Below are 19,344 nucleotides of genomic sequence, written 5' to 3'. Positions count from 1 at the left end.
GGCTCAGTAAGCGGGGAGTAAAATGATCCAGAATAACAACATAATATTGGTTAAATATTAAAGGGGGCCTACAAGAAAGCTGCAGAAGGGCTTTTGACAAGGGTAAATGGTAACAGGACAAGGAGGAATGGCTTTAATCTGACGTAGCGGAGACTGAGCTGAGCTCTTAGGCAGAAGCTCTTCCCTGTGAAGGTGCTGAGGCGCTGGCACAGGGTGCCCAGAGAAGCTGTGGCTGCCCCATCCCTGGCAGTGTTCAAGGCCAGGTTGGACACAGGGGCTTGGAGCAAGCTGCTCCAGTGGAAGGGGTCCCTGCCCGTGGCAGGGGTTGGAGCTGGAGCAGATTTCAGCTCCCTTCCAAACCAAACCATTCTAGGCCTCTATGAACAAGCCTCCAGAGACTGCTGCATCTTCTCAGCCACTGTTTCTACACATTCTCCTCCCCACGCTCAACTGGGCCCAACGAGGCTCTGCAGCCCCACCAGCAACCCAAACCAGGAGCCTCCAACCCTCCCCCTTGGCAGTGAACAGCCCCAGAACCTGCCAAAGCCTTCTCCATCGGTTCAGTGCTGCCCCCCTTACCCCCCCAGCCCCACAGCCCCCCTTAAGCAGCCCCAATGCCTCCAACCCCCCCCCACCCCCAGCAAGGCCAGAGCCTCTGCGCACTGTCCCCAGGGCCCCTATGGGGTCCTAGACCCCCCCCTGCCACTTTCCTCCCCCCAGGGACGATTCCCCCAACCCTGGTAAGACCTTTGCAGGAGCACCAGAGACCCCCAGCCCTTCACCAGGCCTCAAAGTCCCGTGTCCCCCCCGAGCACCCCCCAGCAAGGCTCAGCCCCTCTCAACCCCCCCTCAAGCCCTCACCAAGGGGTCAAGGTCCCTCTCAATCGCTCCCCAGTGAGCATCAAAGCCCCCCACAAACAATCTCGAACCCCTTGGCAAGGGTCAAAGCCCCCCCCCCCTTAACCCCTCAGCAAAGCTCTAAAACCCCAACCCCCCCCCCCAAACCTCCCCAGCCCTAGGCCTAAAGCCCCACACACCTCCGCAAGGCCTCAAAGCCCCCAGACCCTCAGCAAGGATCACGCCGAAGCCCCCCCAACCCCTCAACAAGGGGTGAACCCCCCTCAACGCCCCCCACTGACACCCAAACCCCCCCCATTGCCCTCAGGCTCCCCAGGCCCCTACCGCCTCCCGCCGCTCCCGCCGCGCGCATGCGCGGTGCCCGCTCCGGCTTCCGTAGCGATCGGTTCCGGGGCGGGCGGGAGCGGATCCGGGCGGGCGATGGGGCGGGTGTGAGGGGCGGGGGGGCCGCCATGAGGTACAACGAGAGGGAGCTGCTGTCCCTGGCCCGGCAGCCCGCTGAGAAGGCGGCCGAGATCTTGATGCGGGTGCCCAAGAAAGGGAGCGGTGAGAGGGGGGGGACTGGGAGAGCTGCGGCTCTGAGGGGGGAGGACACGGAGCAAGGCCTGGGTGCGTTGAGGGGGGACTGGGGAGCACGGGTGCTGCCGTCGGGTACAGGTTGGGGGTCTTGGGGAGGGACCGTGATGAGAGGAAGAGGCGTTCCCTGCAGTATCGCAGCGAGTTTCCTTTGGAGCGTTGGGAATCCTTCCTTTCCCTGCGTCGGCCTCTCCTTGGAGGCCTGTGGGCTTTGTCCCTGAGTAACATCAGTGCTGGGGGGGGGGGGGGGGGGGATGCATCCTGTGCCTGTCAATGGGGGGATGCTGTGCGCTCTGCCTGCCCGCCCAAGGAGCCACTGGAGCAGCTGCAGCGTGACTCTGGCACCCTGGGGCTGCGGTTCGGCTGTGGGGTGGGTGAGAGCTCCTCTAGGAGCAAAGGGCGGCACCGGAGCAGGGCTTCCCCATGGGTTTGGTGGGGTCGGTGCCATGGCAGGGATGGAAAGGGGTTCCGCTCGCCCCTTGTGCCCACCTCAGCACTGGTTTCCTTTGCAGTGTTAAAGAAACGCCTCGTGAAGCTGGTTGTAAACTTTCTCTTCTACTTCCGGACGGACGAAGCGGAGGTAGGGAATCTGCTGTGGCCTTATTTGGCTCCATACAATCCCTGCCTGGGTTGGGTTGGAAGGGACCTTAAAGCTCATCCAAACCCAACCCCTGCCGTCGTGGGCAGGGACCCCTTCCACTGGAGCAGCTTGCTCCAAGCCCCTGTGTCCAACCTGCCCTTGAGCACTGCCAGGGATGGGGCAGCCACAGCTTCTCTGGGCACCCTGTGCCAGCGCCTCAGCACCCTCACAGGGAAGAGCTTCTGCCTTATAAGTGCTCTTAATCTACCCTATAAAATCTCCTCCCTCTGTCTTCTTTCTCTGTGGATTGATTGCATGGGCTTTATACAATGGTGCAACAAGAGGCTGCCAGAGCCAGGGCAGAGCAGCCACGTTTTCTCTTCCATCAACTCAGTGAGACCTCATAGGGGTAGGAGCAGCGCTGCCATCTCAGCACTCCCACATGCTTCTCCTGGGAGCTTGGAATGAAGCTGTTAAACATAACTGTGGCCCCAGAGCTGCCAAAGGTGGAGTCTGTGATGTTTGTCTGTAGGACTGTGGTGCCAGACTGTGAGGGGAGGCTGAGATTTCGCTCTCCTGGGAAAAGCATTAACATTGCTTTTTCTTTCTGTGTCAGGAATTTTGTGTGCACACAACGCTCGCTGTTACCGGGATGCTCTGGTGGCCATACTGTGGCACCATGGGTTTTCTGGGCATGCAGAAGCCCTGCTTGGGTCTAGAAAAAAGATAGAACTGAGGGATGTGACCTTTGGGCTCTGTTGCCAGCTTCGCCACTGCTGAGTTCTGGTGATTTTTAGTGAATCCCTTCATAACTGTTGCTAAAGAGTCTTTTGGTGGAAAGCGAATATAAAAGTGCTATAATGATGCGTGTGAAGAAAAGTGCTGTGTGTATGCTGGTGCTACAGACAGGAGCTGGGAAGCTTCTGTTGGTGGTTTTAGACTTAGTTTGTCCGGACTCTTTCACTCTGATAAGGGCTGAGCTCCTCTTTCCAGTTCTGCCTTTTCCTCCTCTCTGCTCAAGCACAGCCACTGCTTCACTGGTGCTGCAGGGGCCGCTCTCCAGGGAGATGGAGATGCTGAGCAGCCTCCAGCACATGTCCCTGTGCAGGCTGAGGTCTGGCTCCTGCACCACTGCAGGATGAGGCTCTGAGGACAGAGCCCATCTCCTCCACTGCCACCAGCACTGCTCTGCTTCCTTTCCTGGTGGTGATTTGGAAGCACGTGTGTGCGCTCTGATGGAGGGGAGAGGATGTTCTTGAATGGATCAGAAGAGCTCAGCAGATAGGTGGAGGGTGCTAATGTAAAACCAGTGTGCCAGAAATAGAGAATAAACCAGGGTTTTCAGTATCTTCCCTGCTGCCCTGTTTGCCTCTCACAGTTTGTTTAGCTTGGACAAAAGAATTTGCTTTTTGTGGGTTGCCTTTGTGGCTTTTATCCCCCTTTGCTTCCTGTGTCCTCACTCTGTGCACTAGCGAGCAAATAGCACCTACCCTTTGTCTGTTTATCCTGAGCTGTTCTAGTTCATCACAGACTGTTCTTAATCCCCTGCAAGACTCCAGGACTGCCTGTACCAAGTACAGTGTGAGTTGTTCTGTGTCATGTTAAGTATTTCATCTTTGTTTGATTCACTGAGCAAGGAAGTAAATCTTCAGGGTCCTCACGTCACAGAAACAATGCTAATGCCAGGGTTGAATGTGAGCAAGCAGAGATGTTTAATACCTCATTCACATACACAGAGTGTTCCAGGTAGGACTAGCACAGTGAAGCATGACTGCAGACACCAAAAGGTTCATTAAAAACCATGGAACATCCATGTAATTGGAGTGAATTACTTTAAAGGTAGTGAAACTTTAAAAGGTGGTGAAACTCAAATGGCACTCAGCAAACTGGGTTCAGAACACTGTTATGCTGGTGGGCAGAGTGGCTTAATCCTTCTCTCCGGGTCTTTTCCAGCCCATTGGAGCTCTGCTGCTGGAGCACTGCAGGATCACCAAAGAGGAGGAGAACGTCTTCTCAATCAGTGAGTTCCATCTCTGCATCTCCTTTGTGTTTCCCTTATGGCAAATAGTGCTATGTAAAAGGAAAGGTTTTGCTGCTTAGTTCCTTCTTTTCCCTCTCTTTCTGTGGTGACAGTAGGGCCAGTGCTCCTCAACCTTTTCCTCCTCCTCAATGCCCCTCAGCCCTTCTCCTCCTCCTCAGCTGCCAGTTACTACTGTGGCATTGCCATCCCCCATTAGTATTTTGTTGCTGGCTGAACCAGTCTGCGTGACTTGCACAGCTGCTTGTGGGGAGAGAAGCAGGAACAAAACAGACAGACCATGGCTTGTGGAAGTCCCTCTGTAGGAGGGTTTGGTGCTGACAGGTTGCTGCTTCTGTGCTACTGCATTCATCAAAACAAAAGTGAGCCTCAGCTAAACCATCTGCCGGGCTAATCTAGCACCAGTCCTCCCGTCACGCTGCTCGTCCTTGTGTCGATAGCCATGGCTCCAGCTGGCCCGTGGTGTGTCGTCCTTTGTAAGCAGTCTTTCATCCAACAACTAATCATTGTGTGAGAGGTATGTGGCAGAAATAACAGGATGTTTCTCCAAGGCCATCCCCGTATCTTTTGGCCTGGTTGTCAGGCACAGCTGCTTCTCTGTGCAGAGTCTTGTCTCCCCTTCCCACTGGGAGAGGTGGTGTTCTTGCTGTCTGCAAAGCATCCTCAGGCAGGCTGGACACGCTGATCTCTCTAAGCACCAGCTCCAAATTTCCTTAGGTTTGTTGGGAACTGGTGAATGAGGGGTCCTGGGAAAGGAGCCGAGTGCAGTTGGGCTTGGGTTTGTCCCTGCACTGCAGCCCTAAGGGGTCTGGTGCAGTCTGACCCAGTTATTTCTCAGCAGCAGCCTGGATCTCTGTGGGCTGTGTACTGAAGAGCAGAGCTCTGAGGACAATGTCATTAATTAGATGTCCTGATTCTGTCTTGGTGAAGAACAGGACTTGCACAGGGACTTGCCTTCTGCTGTGCTTAGTACCAAATTCCCAAAAGCCTTAAGGAAAGACAGGTCAGTGCCTTCTCTGAGTACATTTAACGTCTCAGATGGCTGCCCTCTGCATGGGTCACAATTGCTTCCTTGGGGCCATTTTCCACTTGGATTACTCAGTCTGTGCGGACTGTTTGCAAGGAGGCTCAGGGAGCTGCAGTCTGCCCTGGCCATGTTGGTCTGTTTCAGTTCCGAGCTGCTGCTCTCAGTGGAAGTTGCTCTTTCCTCTCTTTGCAGCAGTCTTTGGCTGCTGGCAGATGGTGGCAGAGGCTCAGGACCAGCAAGGAGCCACGCAGGGTAAAGGAGAGGGGCCAGAGGCCTGTGCTACCAGCTCGGTCACAGATCATCTTGGTTGAACAGAGACATGAGCTGCAGCCTGGCTGTTGCTGTGAGAGCCCAGTGGAGCCAGGACCTCCCTGAAGCCTTTTCCTTGTCCCTGGCAGGTTTCATTGAGGAGCCCGAGAGGAAATACTGCTTCGAATGTGACAGTGAGGAGCAGTGTCAGGAGTGGATTGAGGCACTCAAGAGAGCCAGGTAGGCTGAGCCACAAGGGCCAGGGCTGCCTCGTGTGCTCTGGGCTGTTTGTTTTCTGGGATGGGCTTGTGGTGAACCCAGGGAGGAAAAGTGGTTGTCTCCTCCCCAGCCAGCTGCCCTCTGGCTCTAAATAGCAGCTGAAACTTCACATCCTGTCCTGCTCAGCCTGCCCATGGTCTGTTCCTGTCTTACAGCTACGAGTTCATGAGGAGGAGCTTGATCTTCTACAGGAATGAAATCCAGAAAATGACAGGGAAGGTGAGAGAGTCCCTGGAAGTTGACTTGTCAGTGGTGATGACAGGTTTGGACCGGAGCAGGGCCAGCAGTGTCTGGTGTTGCTGGCAGCTGTTCTGCACAGGGCTCTTTGCTGCCATGAGTATGAAAGAGATCCTGTAGTAAGCCAGAGCCTGAAGCTGTGCTCCCAACAGCCAGACCTGAGTCTTCCTCCCCTCGGCAGCCTGCGTTGTGCCCAGCTCTGTCCCTCTTCCAGTGGTGGAGTGGCCCAGGGTTTGTAGCTGACCAGATCTGGCCAGGGCTGCCTGTGAACTCTTCCAAAGAAGTGGTGGGAGTCCCAGCACACGTGGGTCCAGATGCTCTCACACCCCTGCCAGGCTCCTCGGAGCATCCCTGCTCGAGGTGATGGAGGTGGCTGCAGCTCACCTGTGTGCTCCTGCACCAGCGTGGCCTTGAACCATGCGTGGTTGTTCCCTGTGTCCTCCTCGATGGCTGCCTGGCTTTCTGCACCAGAAACAGCAGCCAGGGCTGGGCTGGGGAACATACAGCCCTGCAGAATGGCTGAGGGACAGTCCTGGCCTCCCCCCTTCTCTGTGTCTCACTGGTGCCTTCCCTCTGCTCTGGCTGCAGGACCCCCTGGAGCAGTATGGGATCTCGGAGGAAGCCCGCTTCCAGCTGGGAACACGCAGGCAGTAATCCCCTCTCTGGAGCTGCCCCGGTGCCTGGCCCCAGGCTCCCCTCCCCGGGGACAGCAGCAGCAGTGACCAAGGACTTTTTAATTTATTAGCCACATCATTTTGTATGATTTTTTTAACACGGAATTCTTTGCACATTCCCCCTTGCCCCAGCTCTGGAGGCAGCCAGGCTTAACTGCTGCACTGGTGGCATGAGAGCAGAGGAGGCAGGGACTGAACAGAGCTGCAGCACCCGCTGTTCTCTGCTGCTGGGGCAGGCCCTGAGCCAGCCCCAGCCCTCCTCTTCCTCCCCTCCTGCAGGGAGCTACTCAGCTTTTCTGGCTCGGGATCTTCCTGCAATCTGCAGGGGTTGTTCAGCCCCTCCTGGCAGAGGATGCTCCACTTGATGGCATTTCTGTGCTTGCAGGATTAACCCTGTCCCATCCACTCCTGCTCATTTCAAAGCCATTCCATGCTCACCAAGCCTGATGGTGCGGAGGAGCTGGAAGCCTTCCACTAACAACAGGAGAGCTCAGCTGCAGGTGACAGGGGGTGACATCCCCTGTGACAAGGCAGCCACTAGCACCGGCCTCTGGAGTGGTTTCCTTCTTTCTCCCTCCTCTGGGCAGGTTGTTTCCGTTCCTAGAGGCTGGAGGAGCCCACGCTGCAGCCCACTCAGAGCACTCCACAAATGCATGTGAAAGCAAAGCTGAAAGCACAGGGAGCAGAAAGCAGAGTGAGACCCATGGAGAGGGCCAGGAAGGAAGCCAGGTGGAGGTTTGGAAAGATGGGAACTGCTCCACTTTGGCTGGAGGTTGTGGCTTCAGGCCCTGCAGAAGTTAATCCTGGGGAGCATGTGGGAGCTGGGCAGTAACCCTTCATCCCCTGAGTTCCTGCAGCGTTCCTCCCCTTTGTAAGCATCCGAAGAGAAAGACTGGGACACTGGAAGACCAGGACACTGTGCCACAGTCATGGTGAGCTGCCAGGGAACAGGCGCTGCCATCTCTGGGGCTTCTGCAGTGAGGGGGTGCCAAGGAACATCCCTCCTCGAGGCTCTGGCTGCACAAAGGAAAACTGCCCAGGGACGAGGGGTGGAAGGACCCGCACCCCGGGGCTGCAGGAGACCCAGATTCCTGACGCCCACAGCAGCAGAGGATGCAGCTGGCAGCAGCTGCCTGGAACTAGATCAGGAAAACCTCCAGGAACCCCTGGGAGGGTCCCAGGTACCGTTGTCAGGCCCTTGATGACAGAAGGGACTCGGGCAGATGCAGCACAAGATGAACTTTGGGGGTTCACCTGGGTAGCAGGAGCGCTGCCACAGCCAACAGCACAGGGTGAGCGAGGGGCAGCCTGTGCTGTGAGCTGGGCTGGAAGGGAAGCTCTGAGTCTCTTCCTCTGGCTGGGAATTGATGCTGAAATGAGCCTGTATTGTGAGCCCCAGTGACCTGGCCTGTCCTCATCTCATGCTGCTGGGCACCGGGAGAGTGGCAGATGTCACTGATGCTTTAGGTTCAATCTCCAAGCCAAGGTTTTTCCTTTCCCTCCCCAGATACTCCCTTTCCTTTCAATCATTCCAGGTGCTCGCTCCAGAAATTGCCAAAAGAAGCCGAGGGGCAGCTGGCCTGCACAATAAGCTGAGGGCATGATGAGGTGGAAGCAGAACCCAGGGTGGTTTGGAAGACAGATGGCAGCTCTAGTGGAAGCAGCAGTGAGGGATTAAAGGCAGGAACACAAAGCTTGTGCTTTAGGGAATTAGTGTCCTCAGCTGACTTTTAAAGTGCAGTTTAATCCTCACAAGCCTCCTCTGCTTTACCTCAGTGCAGGAGCATGTTCCTGCCATGCTGGTGGGTGCACAGCAGCTTTACTGACTGTGACAGAACCTGGTCTGGTCGCTTGCGAGGACGGATGGGTGGATGTGGATGCAGCTCCAGCTTCAGGGTTGCTTTGCCAGCCAGGAACACTGCTGCAGCACCGCTTTAGGGGCAGAAACCCAAACTGAGCCCCCTGGGGTTCAGCATCCGTGACTCCATCAATGCACAAAGTCAATCCATACATGAACCCTGCGAATTCTGCCACGTTCAGTCGTTTCCAGCCAGCAAGCAGCAGCTCATACCCTGCTGCCCTCAGGAACAGCCCCTTCTCAACCTTGTGCCTTTCAGCTCCTGGCAGAGCTGCCACCCGCCACCTTCACTGTACCTAAAAATGGGCATTTTCTGTTATGGGAACAGTTGGGGGAGCAGGAGAGAATCCCACCCCCTGTTTAAGAGGCTGATGACATTTCTGACCTGAATGTAAGACAAATGCTGTGAAGCCTTACATGGGCCCGTGGCCAGCCCGGTAAGTAACTTGGATCCACTTCCAGACTAGTGTAGGACACTGGGTGAGCTTTCAGGAGGATGGTACTGCCAAGATGCACATCGACTGGTTGTGATTTGTGGACTATTGGTCATGTTTCCTCCTCTGGTCACTGTGCTTTTGTATTTCAGTGCTGTGTACAGGCTCCCGATGGTGTCCTGAAGCCGTTTTATCTGTTGTACAGCGACCTTTCCAATAAACACTTGTTTTAATCTTGGTGGTTGTCTGAGAAGCCAAATCCTCCCCTGGGGAGGGGTGGCTGGAGCGAGCTCTGTGCTGAGGGGCACTGGAACAGGCTGCCCAGGGCAGGGCTGCAGTCACCGTCCCTGCAAGTGTTCACACAGCGTGGAGACGAGGCCTCAGTGCCATGGGGCAGGGGTGGCCTTGGCAGGGCTGGGAATGGTTGGACTGGATGGGCTTAAAGGGCTTTTCCAACCCAGGGGGTTCTGCGGAGAGACGATGCCCGCAGCCCCATGAGGAGGAGCACGGTGGGGGCTGGAGGCGGGGACCCTGCTCAGGACACAGCTGCAGATGCTCCAGGTTGGAGGGGTTTGTACCGGAGCCGAGTGCTCGGCTGTAGCTCAGGTGACAACCAAACAGGCTCAGGCAGACAGAGCTGGGTCCTGCTGCTGCCTGTGCACAGCACCTAAAACCCATCTCAGGCCAGGAGCTGCGTGAGCACTGGATGCAACGGGACCTGCAGCTCATTTTAAGGCTCCTCCAGCCATTTCCCTTCACCAGCATTTGAACACATCCATTTCCTTACACTGGTGAAACCACTGGCTGAAAGGGTCCCACGGAGAAGCGCACCAGCACGTTAAACCCCATGAGCTGGGCTGTCCCTGGCCTCCCCGGAGCTGAAGGCACTAAGTCAGGATATGGGGGGGACACGGCTGCTGCCCCCAGATAAAGCCACATCCAGAGCCCCCATTTCCTTGCTGGCTGCTGGCAGCGGCCCCGCTGAAGCAGTGAAACGCCACAACAAGACGGTGTATTAAAATACAGACACTTTAATATAAAGACCAAACTTCAAAGCATTGTTTCCATTACAAATCAAGGTAAAGACACAAGAAATTAAGTGGAGGGAGGGGAGGAAAGAAAAAAAACAACCCCTAACTCTTACATTGGGGAGAATTAGAAAGGCAGGGTGGAAATATATATATTATACATACATATATACACAGCAGAAGAATTCATTCTAGTTCTATGGAAGAATGGAAGGAATGAGAGGACAAGTGAGCGGTATAAAACAAAACTCCAACGACGACGACAACAAAAATAAAAAGATAAATTAGGGGAAGTCTGAACTTTAAATAATTCAATTTAATAGACTAAAATTATATAAACTAATTCCTATTCACTAGGAAACATCCCATTATCACTGCCCTAAGAAAATGGGGGTAAAAAATCCACTGCAAAATGGATTTCATTAGTAGTTAAAAGTTTACGAATCAATTCCTGAGCAACAGCAACCTCCTCACCTCCTGCTTCCCCTACCCAGGGCCCACTCGGCGGGCGCAGGCTCACCCTCCTGCCGCCTGGAAGTAGAACAGAGACCTAACCAGCTGGGGTTTCATCTGAGACTGAGGGCTGCCCAGAGGAGCAGGGTACACAAGGACGGCTCAGCCCCTTCCGCCTCCTCAGCTCCCCCCCCACCACCTCCCGAAGCGATGGGGCTGAGCGGGCAGCCAGCCAAGGGAGGACTTGGGGTGCGCGCCCCACAGCTCGGCGTTCCGAGGGGGGGGTTTGGTTTGAACCGAGAACAGCTGCAGACGGGCTCACGAACAGCAAATGAGCTGCAGAAAAGTTTCCCTTTACTTCGTGGCCTCGGTTGAAACCCTGAAGTTCCCATCTTTTCTTGCAATACTCAGTCTAAACAGATACTTATGTATTTATAATGCGTAAGGATAAATAAAACATGGCACAAGACCACCTTTAACAGGGGCAACCCATCGTTCAGTGAAAACCTGACACGCAAGCTACGGAGCAAAACAAAACGGGGAAAATCCCTCTGGAACAGCCGTAAGAAGAGGAAAACTCCAGAGCTGAGCTTCCCAACCCTTTCCTGCGATGTCTCCTCAGTGCTGCAAGGAGAGTTCACAAACCCACTGGAACACTGAATCGTTTCTTCTCCCCAAACCGTGGCTTTCAAGCACGTTCTTGTCGGTTTGCAGTCCACTGCAACAACATCCACACCTTCCCCAAAGGAACTTGGAGCTCCCACCACTTAATCCTCTTTGTGCTTTTGGCTCAGGGAAAACAAGGGAAGCAGAATCTGTCAAGAGCTGGGTGGGATGGGATAACTCCCTCCAAGAAATAAGCACACCCATAATGTTCAGGTTTCCAAACCCTCTATTAAAAGACTGAATTCAGCACAGGAAGGGGCTGTACCTAGGACTCGATCCACCAAAGCTGGACTTGATCCACCAAAGCTTCCTCCCATCCCATCAATCCTAAGGAGCATCTTCTGCCATGGGAAGGGACGGTGAGCCCGGGCTGGGGAAGCACCTTTGGTACCTGGAGGTGATCAGCACCAGCTCCAGACCGGCCGAGGAAGGAAGGACCATGGAGGGGTCTGTGCCTGGAGGGGAGTCACCATCGGCAGCCCAAGAACTGAGCCTCCTCTTCCAGCAGCTCCTGAGCGAGGGCTCAGGTCCCACAGGGCCTTGTGCCAGTGTCCCCATAGGGTGACCGAGAGCGTGGAGAGCCTCGGAGGAGATGAGCTGCAGCACAGCCACCGCGCCCCACCAAAACCATCGCCTGTCCCATGGCAGATGCCAGCTCCGCACCTGCCGATGCTCCCCTGCCCCGCAGCCGCTCCTCTGCTGGGGCTCTTCCAAGTGGAAACCAGAACAGGGCCGGGGAGCAGAGGCTGCTTTCCAAACACAACATCCCCGCAGAATCAAACCACGCCGGTGCCTGGAGGTGACCCCGAGCTGCCTGGCCCTGGCCCCCGCACCCAGCGACCAGGGCAGATACAGAGAATCAGGGAGGAGCTTGGGTTGGAAGGGACCTTTAAAGGCCACCTCACCCAGCCCCTGAAGGAGGAGGTTGAAGAAGTGGCACCAAACCTCTCCGAAGGAACCTCTTGAAGGCACCTACACACACGGGGCCCTGCGGCCAAGGGATACTGAAGCGTTTTGAAATGAGATCGAGATGCAAAGGGAGAGCTCACCAAGCCTGAAACCTCTGCTCGGCAGGTTTCAAAGAGAAGTTCTCTGCTCCAGTATAAAGAAGAAAGCGACTCAACACTGACATTAACTGGGCTGGGTGAGCATCAAGCCCTGGGGATCTGAAAGCTCTTGACTCACAAAACCAGCGACCGGTGGCTCCCGTTACGTTCAAGTGATGCAGCCTCCTCGCCTGGGTGCGCCAGCGACCGTAGGTGCAAGCACAGGTTCAGTCCCTACAAGCTGCCCTGCATCCCCACATGCACACCCCACCAGCCAGTCCTGGCACAGGGGAAGTGAGCACAAAGCGGGCACCAGCAGGTAAAGCGGCTGCTGCCATTAGGAAGGAAGGAAATGAGATGGAAGCACAAGAAGGTATTTCTGTTTCTCTGGTCAAGCAGACATGTCCCTGTCATTGGAAGAAACCAGCTGGAGACGGTGCCACGTGCATCCAGGAGGTGCTGCATTCCCTGATGTTGGCAACTGCCCCTTCCTTTATGTCCTCCAGCAACATCTTCCCACCTTCTCCCTCCTCTACACGAAAAGCACTGGGACTGCTGGTGCCTAACGGAGGAACCGCTGCGGAATGATGAACGCACAGCAAAGAGCACGTTGAGATTGGTGCCTTTGGAGCCTCCCAGCCTGGCGGATGCGGGTGGACTGAGCCCAGGCCAGAGGCAGCAAATCCCCAGACAAGAGCAGGGCTGGCTCCCGGCAGCAGGCAGCAGCGGGCACAGGCTTTGCTCAGCGCAGGGCTCGGGAAGTTCCTTCCTTGCTCTTGGCAACGCGCGTGCTCCAAGCTGTATCTGAGCTTCCTGACAAGTCCCTGGCACCAGCGGCGCGGAGCAGAGGGAACTTGTGCGACAGCCACGGGAGGCGGGCAGCCGGCAGGGTGTGGGCACGCAGGAGGAATTCCCTTTGGGAACTGCCTGCTCGGCTGTGGCTTCTCACAAGTGTCTCCAGCTCTCGCAAACAGGTTGCGGACCTCTGGCACAGCATTCCTCCAGCAGGGTCACGAGGGTCTTATTCTTGTAGCCGTCTGGATGGGATCTCAACAGCTCAAAGCTGTTCCTCCAGCAGCCCCACAGCAAGAGAAATGCTCTCCCCATTTGCAGACAGAGGGGAAACAGGTTGGACGTGGCCAAGGTTATGGCAAAGCGAGAGAAGATCAGGGAGAGCCGAAGGCAACACCGCAAACCCCTTGGCAGCATCTCTCAGATAACACAACCCGAAGACACCAGTCCCAGAACCTGCACTCGCCTGGTTCCCATCTCACCATCGCTCCCCACCTCATCGGGCACCTTCCTGGAAGCACATCCCAGCGGGGATCACTGCAAGGATTTAGACTGTAGCTGCCACACAATGCAATTACTCAACGCCAGGTGTAGCCGAGCCTGACAGTTCCATCCTGCACCCAGACACCGACGGCTGCATTGCTGTGAAGCTCAGGGCAAAGCTGAAGGGGAGCATGAAAGGCCCAAGGAACCCTGAATCTTGGTGCCTTTTCAGAAGAGGATCTGAAAAGCAGCAATTAAAAGCTTGGGTGTCCCCATCTTTCTCAGCAGGGATATAAATGATAGGGGGGAGACGAAATTAAGGCCGTTGCCCCTCCAGCAATTGCTCAGGCACAGCCTACCGCATTAAAGCCTTCAGAGACCGAGCGCTCGGCCGCCTGCTGGGAAGGATGCTGAGGCAGCTCTGCAACTCCCAGTCACCCAAGGAGCTGGAAGAAGCTGGAGCTGCCCAACTCCCAGCTGCAAAACATCTGGGTTACATTTGTCTTCCTGGATTCCAGGACATAAACTGCGTACGGCTTCTACTAGAAGCTACCGGATGCTTCTCAGCTCTCACCCTCTGAGCATCTTTGCCCTTCTCCAGGTTTCCATCTCGCTGTTAGTCACTCAGCAGGGCGCGTCGCTGTCAACTCCTCTCCCACATGCAAAGCAGGACACGATTCCAAAACGGCCCTCATTTCCAGGGCTATCAATCCCTTCCCTTTCCAGCGAGTAAGGTGGCACGCTCACATCAAGTTTCCGCGCACAAAGGCTGCCTATGGAAGACACACTTGGGAACCAAGAGAATAACTGCACTTTGTCCTAGATCTCTACCAAGATTGCCAGGGATGAGGGGCAGAGGAAAGGGCCTCACTGAACTCTGCAGGAGCCCGTGGAGTTCAAGGACCACTCTGGAACACGCCAGCACGGCGCTCGCAGCCGTTCCCCACGGAGCCAGGCAGCAGGAGCGAGCGCGCAGGGCAGAGGTCTCGTGCCGACTTCAAACCCTAAGGCAGGAGTTAAGCAGCTATGAACAGCTAAGCGTTCTTAGTGACCATGGGATGCTGTGGCCTTGGCAGAGCCCGAGGCCGAGGGGAATGCCCGACTGCTGGAGGTGGGAGATTGCACAGGGAGCACTACGGACCCGGATGGGATTCCAGGACAGCGAGCACTCCGATGCAGAGCAGTCAGGGCTGCCCCTCGGAGCACAGGCCTGCCAAGAAGATGTTCCCCGAAGCCTAACCATCATTTTGCTGTTGCAATTCCCCTTCTTTGCCTGTAGTTTCTTTTAGTGGTACCTGGTCCAGTCTGAACCACAGCCCAGTGTGATCTCTACTGAATGGATCATCCTCCTCCTCCCTTTGTGCACTCGAATAAATAAGTTTTTACAAGTTTACTGTGCATTGTACAATCTAAAAATAAATGAAATAAAAGTATATGAAATTTATATTTTTTCTCATCACATCTCTATAAAATACAGCTGCTGCTCGGAGCAGCCCTTTCTGTACACAGAACACCAAGTCACAATACAGGAACTGCACCAGTCGGATCGTGTGGCAGCACGTAGGCGAGATCAGGGTGTTTTTGTGAACTACCATTTAGACCTACTTAAAAGCAAGGAAATACAAAAGCAAAATGCACTTTGTCCATCAATGTACACGGCTGATCCATCTCTGACTCAAGTATCAAAACCCTATTAACAAAATACATTGTACTTGGAACAAAAACCAGCAAGCTGAGAATATCTGCTACCTGCACCAGGACAGAAGCCCTATGTTCAGTCTTCCCAATGCTGTAGCAAGGGCCTGACCAATACCAGTGATCACACACCCTGTTCATATGCCAATGACATCTCAAAACAAGGTACCAGCCTAGCTACCAAAATTCACAGTGACTTGAGTGCCACCAGCAACGCCAAATGGCCCAGTGAAGCAATCTGAATGGGGCAGGACTTGGGATTTCTCCTTTCAAAGGTGCCTGTGCTGGTGGAGCTCGCCTGGGCAACCCCAGAGCCTCTTAGCTGCCATCCCAGAGGGGAGCCCGAGTTCTGGTTGGTAATGAACACAGTTAAACCCCCCCCAGTTAACAGAGTTCCAATTAAAACACAGCTTTAGTTAGAAGCCTGCCTTTCTCTGTAGCTCCCACCGCTGCAAACCAGATGGCTTTTGGCATATGAACAGAGCAAGGTGAAGAAATAACCTGCAGACCCTTCTGAGAACTGGGTTTGGCATTGCTCAACCCTCCAAATTCAGCACCAAGGATTCAAACTAGAGGCACAGTTCTGACGGATGAAATAGCACCGAGAGGAGGCTCTTTACATCTCTGCTGGTGTGCCAGTCCTTTATTAATCAGAAAATTTAATAATAAGTTGTGTTTATGATTCTAGGTGGAATAAAATAAGTCAAAATTGTTTTCACTTTAAAAAAAAGATAAATACCTTTATCTAAACTATCAACAATACAAACTGGAGCTTTAAGCATTTCTTTTGCCTTTTTTTTGTCTTTTTTTCTGTTGTTTTTTTTTTAACTCAGATTCACAGTAAATCTTTTCTCTGTCGTTTAGGTCTTTTTATGGTTTTATTTTGTCCAGTAGTAAGAGAGTAGAAACCCCTGCACAGGCCAGGTGAGCACCTTTCAGTGGAAGCCGAGTGAAGTTGGTCCACGTTGTCCTTGCATAGGTCACATTGGGTTGAGGTAGAAATCCTAGTTACCTGCACAACAGGAGGAGAGGAAGAGACTCATCTAAATAAAAGACAAAACTCTACCACGGGTTAGATGTGTCAATCATTTCTACAGTGCTCCAAGGCCTTGCCAGCCAGCAAAGGAGGAGCAACTCTTGTCCCAGCTGCAGTTAGATAGAAAGGATGCCTCCAGGAGCAACAGCAGCTTTTAAGCTTTCATAGAATGGTTTGGGTTGGAAGGGACCTTAAGGCTCATTCAGCTCCAACCCCTGCCACGGGCAGGGACCCCTTCCACTAGAGCAGCTTGCTCCAAGCCCCTGTGGCCAACCTGGCCTTGACCAGTGTAAGCACATTGAACTCTGTGCTCCCATGAAGGCCATCGAGGTGGGGAAAATAAGTAACCCCCCCCTCTGCACTTCACCTTTTCCTAGCACACACTAATCTGCTTTGCATTTCGTATTACCCTGGGAGAGAAGCAAAGCAGTTTAGCCCCTGAGCCCAGTTCAGCCTTGGTTCACCAAGGACTTTGAGCACAGTAAGCACACCAAAGTCAATGAACTGCTCACGTTATTTGACCTGTGTCCAAGAGTCACACAGAGCAGGACCACAGCTACGGTCCATCTGCCACACACCATCTCCTGGCAGCAATGCTTCTGTTGCTTTGCTCCACAGGCCAGCTCTGTCATCCAGCTACTCTGCTCCATGCTTATCACTCTTGTGCCTGGCTTCTTTTGCTCAGAACCATTTTGTGACAGGGCCCACCACAGGGATGGCAGAGTCTAGCCCAGTATAACCTCCGTTCCAGGTAAGACAACTGCTTCAGCACAAGGCTTGCACGCTGTCCTCACCCGAGTCTCACAGCTACAAACCCCTCCTTGCCCCTTCTCCCCCACTCGTTTCTATTCAGGGTCTCTCAAGCCCCTTCCCCATCACACTGTTGCTCTCCACTGGCACGCAGGGATATCACTCAAACCTCAGCCTCGCTTCCTTGTACGGAAGGGGGAATTAATACTTACATGCCTCACAAAAGCCTAATGAGGATTTGTTTTGTGTCTGTGGAGCAATTTGATGATGAAGACACTATAGACAAGGCACAGTCAAAAGAATCTCTCAGGTATATATTGTAATTGAGTCAGATGCTTTATAAGTGGCAAAGAGTATTCAACCATAAATCGTACGTAGCTTTGGTATCAGAGAACAGCAACAACATATAAAGACCTACAGGAAAAGCACGGAGCAAGCCCTGGGGCCTAACAGACCCATGTCACTTTGCAAGCACAAGCTGTTACATCAGGATGCCACAGAGTATTTCCATTAACAGTACCCAACTCTGCAGTGGTGCACTTTATTCTGGGGTTGCTCTGAAGACATTTAAATACCTGCTTCAGTAAAAATACACGCAGTCTCCAGAACCCCTCCTCTCTCCTGCAGCCCCAGCCTTTATGAAGCACGGAGCACAGTTAACCCTGAACGTTCCCTGTGTTCTCATTCACAGTGTACTCAGTAAGCCAGTGATTGCCAAGTGGGGATAAACAGAGCACCTGGTGAGCTGGTGACTCTCAGCCCTTGCAGGCAAGTCCAATGAAGCTGCAGCACACAGATAAATCACAACCCTTTGCTACGCGAGGTTGTGCTTGCCACTGATGCAGGGGGCACATTAAGTGCAATGCAAGACCAGTGCATTTGCTCTGCAGCTCGTAAACCAGAGATTTTTAACTCTGTCGTTATTTAGAGCAGTTGTCATTGAGTGGCAGCAAAACCAAGACCACCACATTGCCACAGAGAGTCACAAAGCAGCACCACCAGGCAGCCTAACGCTATGCGGACGTGGGCTTGGGGAGATGCAACAGTCTGTGTCGGAAGGCAAGAAGAAGGGAAGGGGGGAACAGGCAACAACCACTTCCAGCAACTGTATAAAACCATACTTAAAAATAGACATTTCCTCTTGAGTCCTGACCTTCAAAATAAACATTCCCATGAGGTGATCTCCACCTGAACATAATCCTCATGTCAGACAAGACAGACCAGAGATCCTATTGTGAGCACTCCTTGTCGAGAAATCCTGACTCCCAGAACAGAGAGCATTAAGGCTCTCCATCCTCTGCCATCAGATCATTTGCTTCCCACATTTGAGAGGTTTTTCCTTCCCAGAGCCCATCCCCAACCTCTCTCTGAAAAGCAAGAAGCATCATTCAGCATCTTGTACAAAACTCCTCTTTTGTTTGGTCTAGCCTTACCTTACAAAATAAGAACTGTTAGCTAAGCAAGCTCTTTATCGTGGCTTAACCCCAGAAAGGTGCGAAGCATAAGGAGGCTGCATGCCAAGTGTGACCCACAGAGCGGCCGTGCCAGCAGCGTTGGACTGCGTGATCATGGGCGCGGACTGTGCCAGCGCCAAACGGGGCAGAGGCGGGTGATGGACTGTAAAGGAGGGGCGGGAGGTTTTGTGCTGGAGAGAAGCTAGCTTAATAGACAAAGAAGCGTTAGCAGGTTGGACAGAAGCAGCAGAAGAGGGTGGCAGAAAGGCTTCACCAGGTGGGATGGATGGCAGGTTCTGCAGAAGCGCAGGCTCGGAGTTAGAAGCGAGCAATGGAGGAGGTGGGGGCAATGAAACGTTAGGAGGGGGATGGAAAACAGATTGCACTGGCGCTCTGTTGAGGTGCTGAGCAGATCTAGTCTCACTAGATGTTACTAAATTAGAGGAAGGGGGTGGGAAGGATGAGGATGAGGTGCTGGCAACAGCCTGCAGAGGGTTTAAGCTTAGCACTGTGCTGCTAGAGACAGCACTGCTGCTGAAACTGGCTCCAAACTGATGAGGAGAGGAGGCAGAAGGCACCGCATGGTTAAAAATACCTGCAAACAGGAGAGAAAAACTCAGCTTCAACAGATGGGCTTTGTACAGTCTCAAGTGACAAGAGAAACAAAACCAAAAAGAAAAATAAAAAAGAAAAAAAGCAAAATCAAAATAGTTACAGCCCCATACAAAAATATGCAGCATGAGAAGGTAGCAAGCAATGAGAGATAATGGTGCAGGCCAGGAGGTACAAAAGATTTCACTTACCTTTCCTACTGCCAACCTCTAAATGCCACGAGGAAAAATGGTCAGACCCAAGAACTGTCAGTTCTATACCACACAGGTAGACTTTTGATGAGATTACGTGGTCTTTAGAGTTGCTTATCTGGAGACTCAAATTGCTGCTCTTCCCTCCCCACCCTCCTGCTTTCCCACTTACAGGAAAGCAGAGGGGAGATTGCATTTCCAGCAAATCTACGTGCTGAGAGATGTGAGAGTTAGGATTTCCCGACATGGTGCCTGAATGATTATGGACAGGTAAGAAAAACTGCCTTGGACACTTAGCAACGGCAGGTTCAGACTATCTTCTAGTCCT

General features: G+C 53.5%; 3 protein-coding genes across 10 annotated transcripts in view; 1 reads left to right on the top strand and 2 right to left on the bottom strand.

Moving 5' to 3' along the window:
* The window catches only part of SF3A2 (splicing factor 3a subunit 2), a 160,226-nt gene that overhangs the window by 5,359 nt on the left and 135,523 nt on the right, over positions 1–19,344 (bottom strand). The gene's annotated exons all lie outside the window — the stretch shown is intronic.
* PLEKHJ1 (pleckstrin homology domain containing J1) lies at positions 1,243–7,528 on the top strand. Its single transcript, XM_057424524.1, has 6 exons — positions 1,243–1,404; positions 1,947–2,014; positions 3,968–4,034; positions 5,478–5,568; positions 5,763–5,826; positions 6,433–7,528. The coding sequence occupies exons 1-6, from the start codon at positions 1,311–1,313 to the stop codon at positions 6,496–6,498; spliced, it is 450 nt and encodes a 149-aa protein (XP_057280507.1). The 5' UTR covers positions 1,243–1,310; the 3' UTR covers positions 6,499–7,528.
* The window catches only part of DOT1L (DOT1 like histone lysine methyltransferase), a 67,840-nt gene continuing 63,199 nt past the window's right edge, over positions 14,704–19,344 (bottom strand). For 5 of the 6 annotated variants that reach the window (XM_057424510.1, XM_057424508.1, XM_057424511.1 and 2 more), the window contains 2 exons: positions 18,193–18,808; positions 14,704–15,985 (listed from right to left, as the gene is read on the bottom strand). In XM_057424510.1, coding sequence (XP_057280493.1) covers positions 18,228–18,808 — 581 coding nt within the window. In that variant the 3' untranslated portion in view covers positions 14,704–15,985; positions 18,193–18,227. The remainder of the gene's footprint in view (positions 15,986–18,192; positions 18,809–19,344) is intronic. The other variant, XM_057424513.1, reaches the window with a different exon arrangement.

The sequence above is a fragment of the Pezoporus wallicus genome, unplaced genomic scaffold, assembly GCF_028554395.1.
Source record: "Pezoporus wallicus isolate ANWC-B61680 ecotype Strahan unplaced genomic scaffold, APGP_CSIRO_Pwel_v1 contig_8376, whole genome shotgun sequence".
Taxonomy (NCBI): domain Eukaryota; kingdom Metazoa; phylum Chordata; class Aves; order Psittaciformes; family Psittacidae; genus Pezoporus; species Pezoporus wallicus.
Note: the sequence above shows the minus strand (reverse complement) of the source record. Positions and strands in the feature narration are given on the sequence as shown.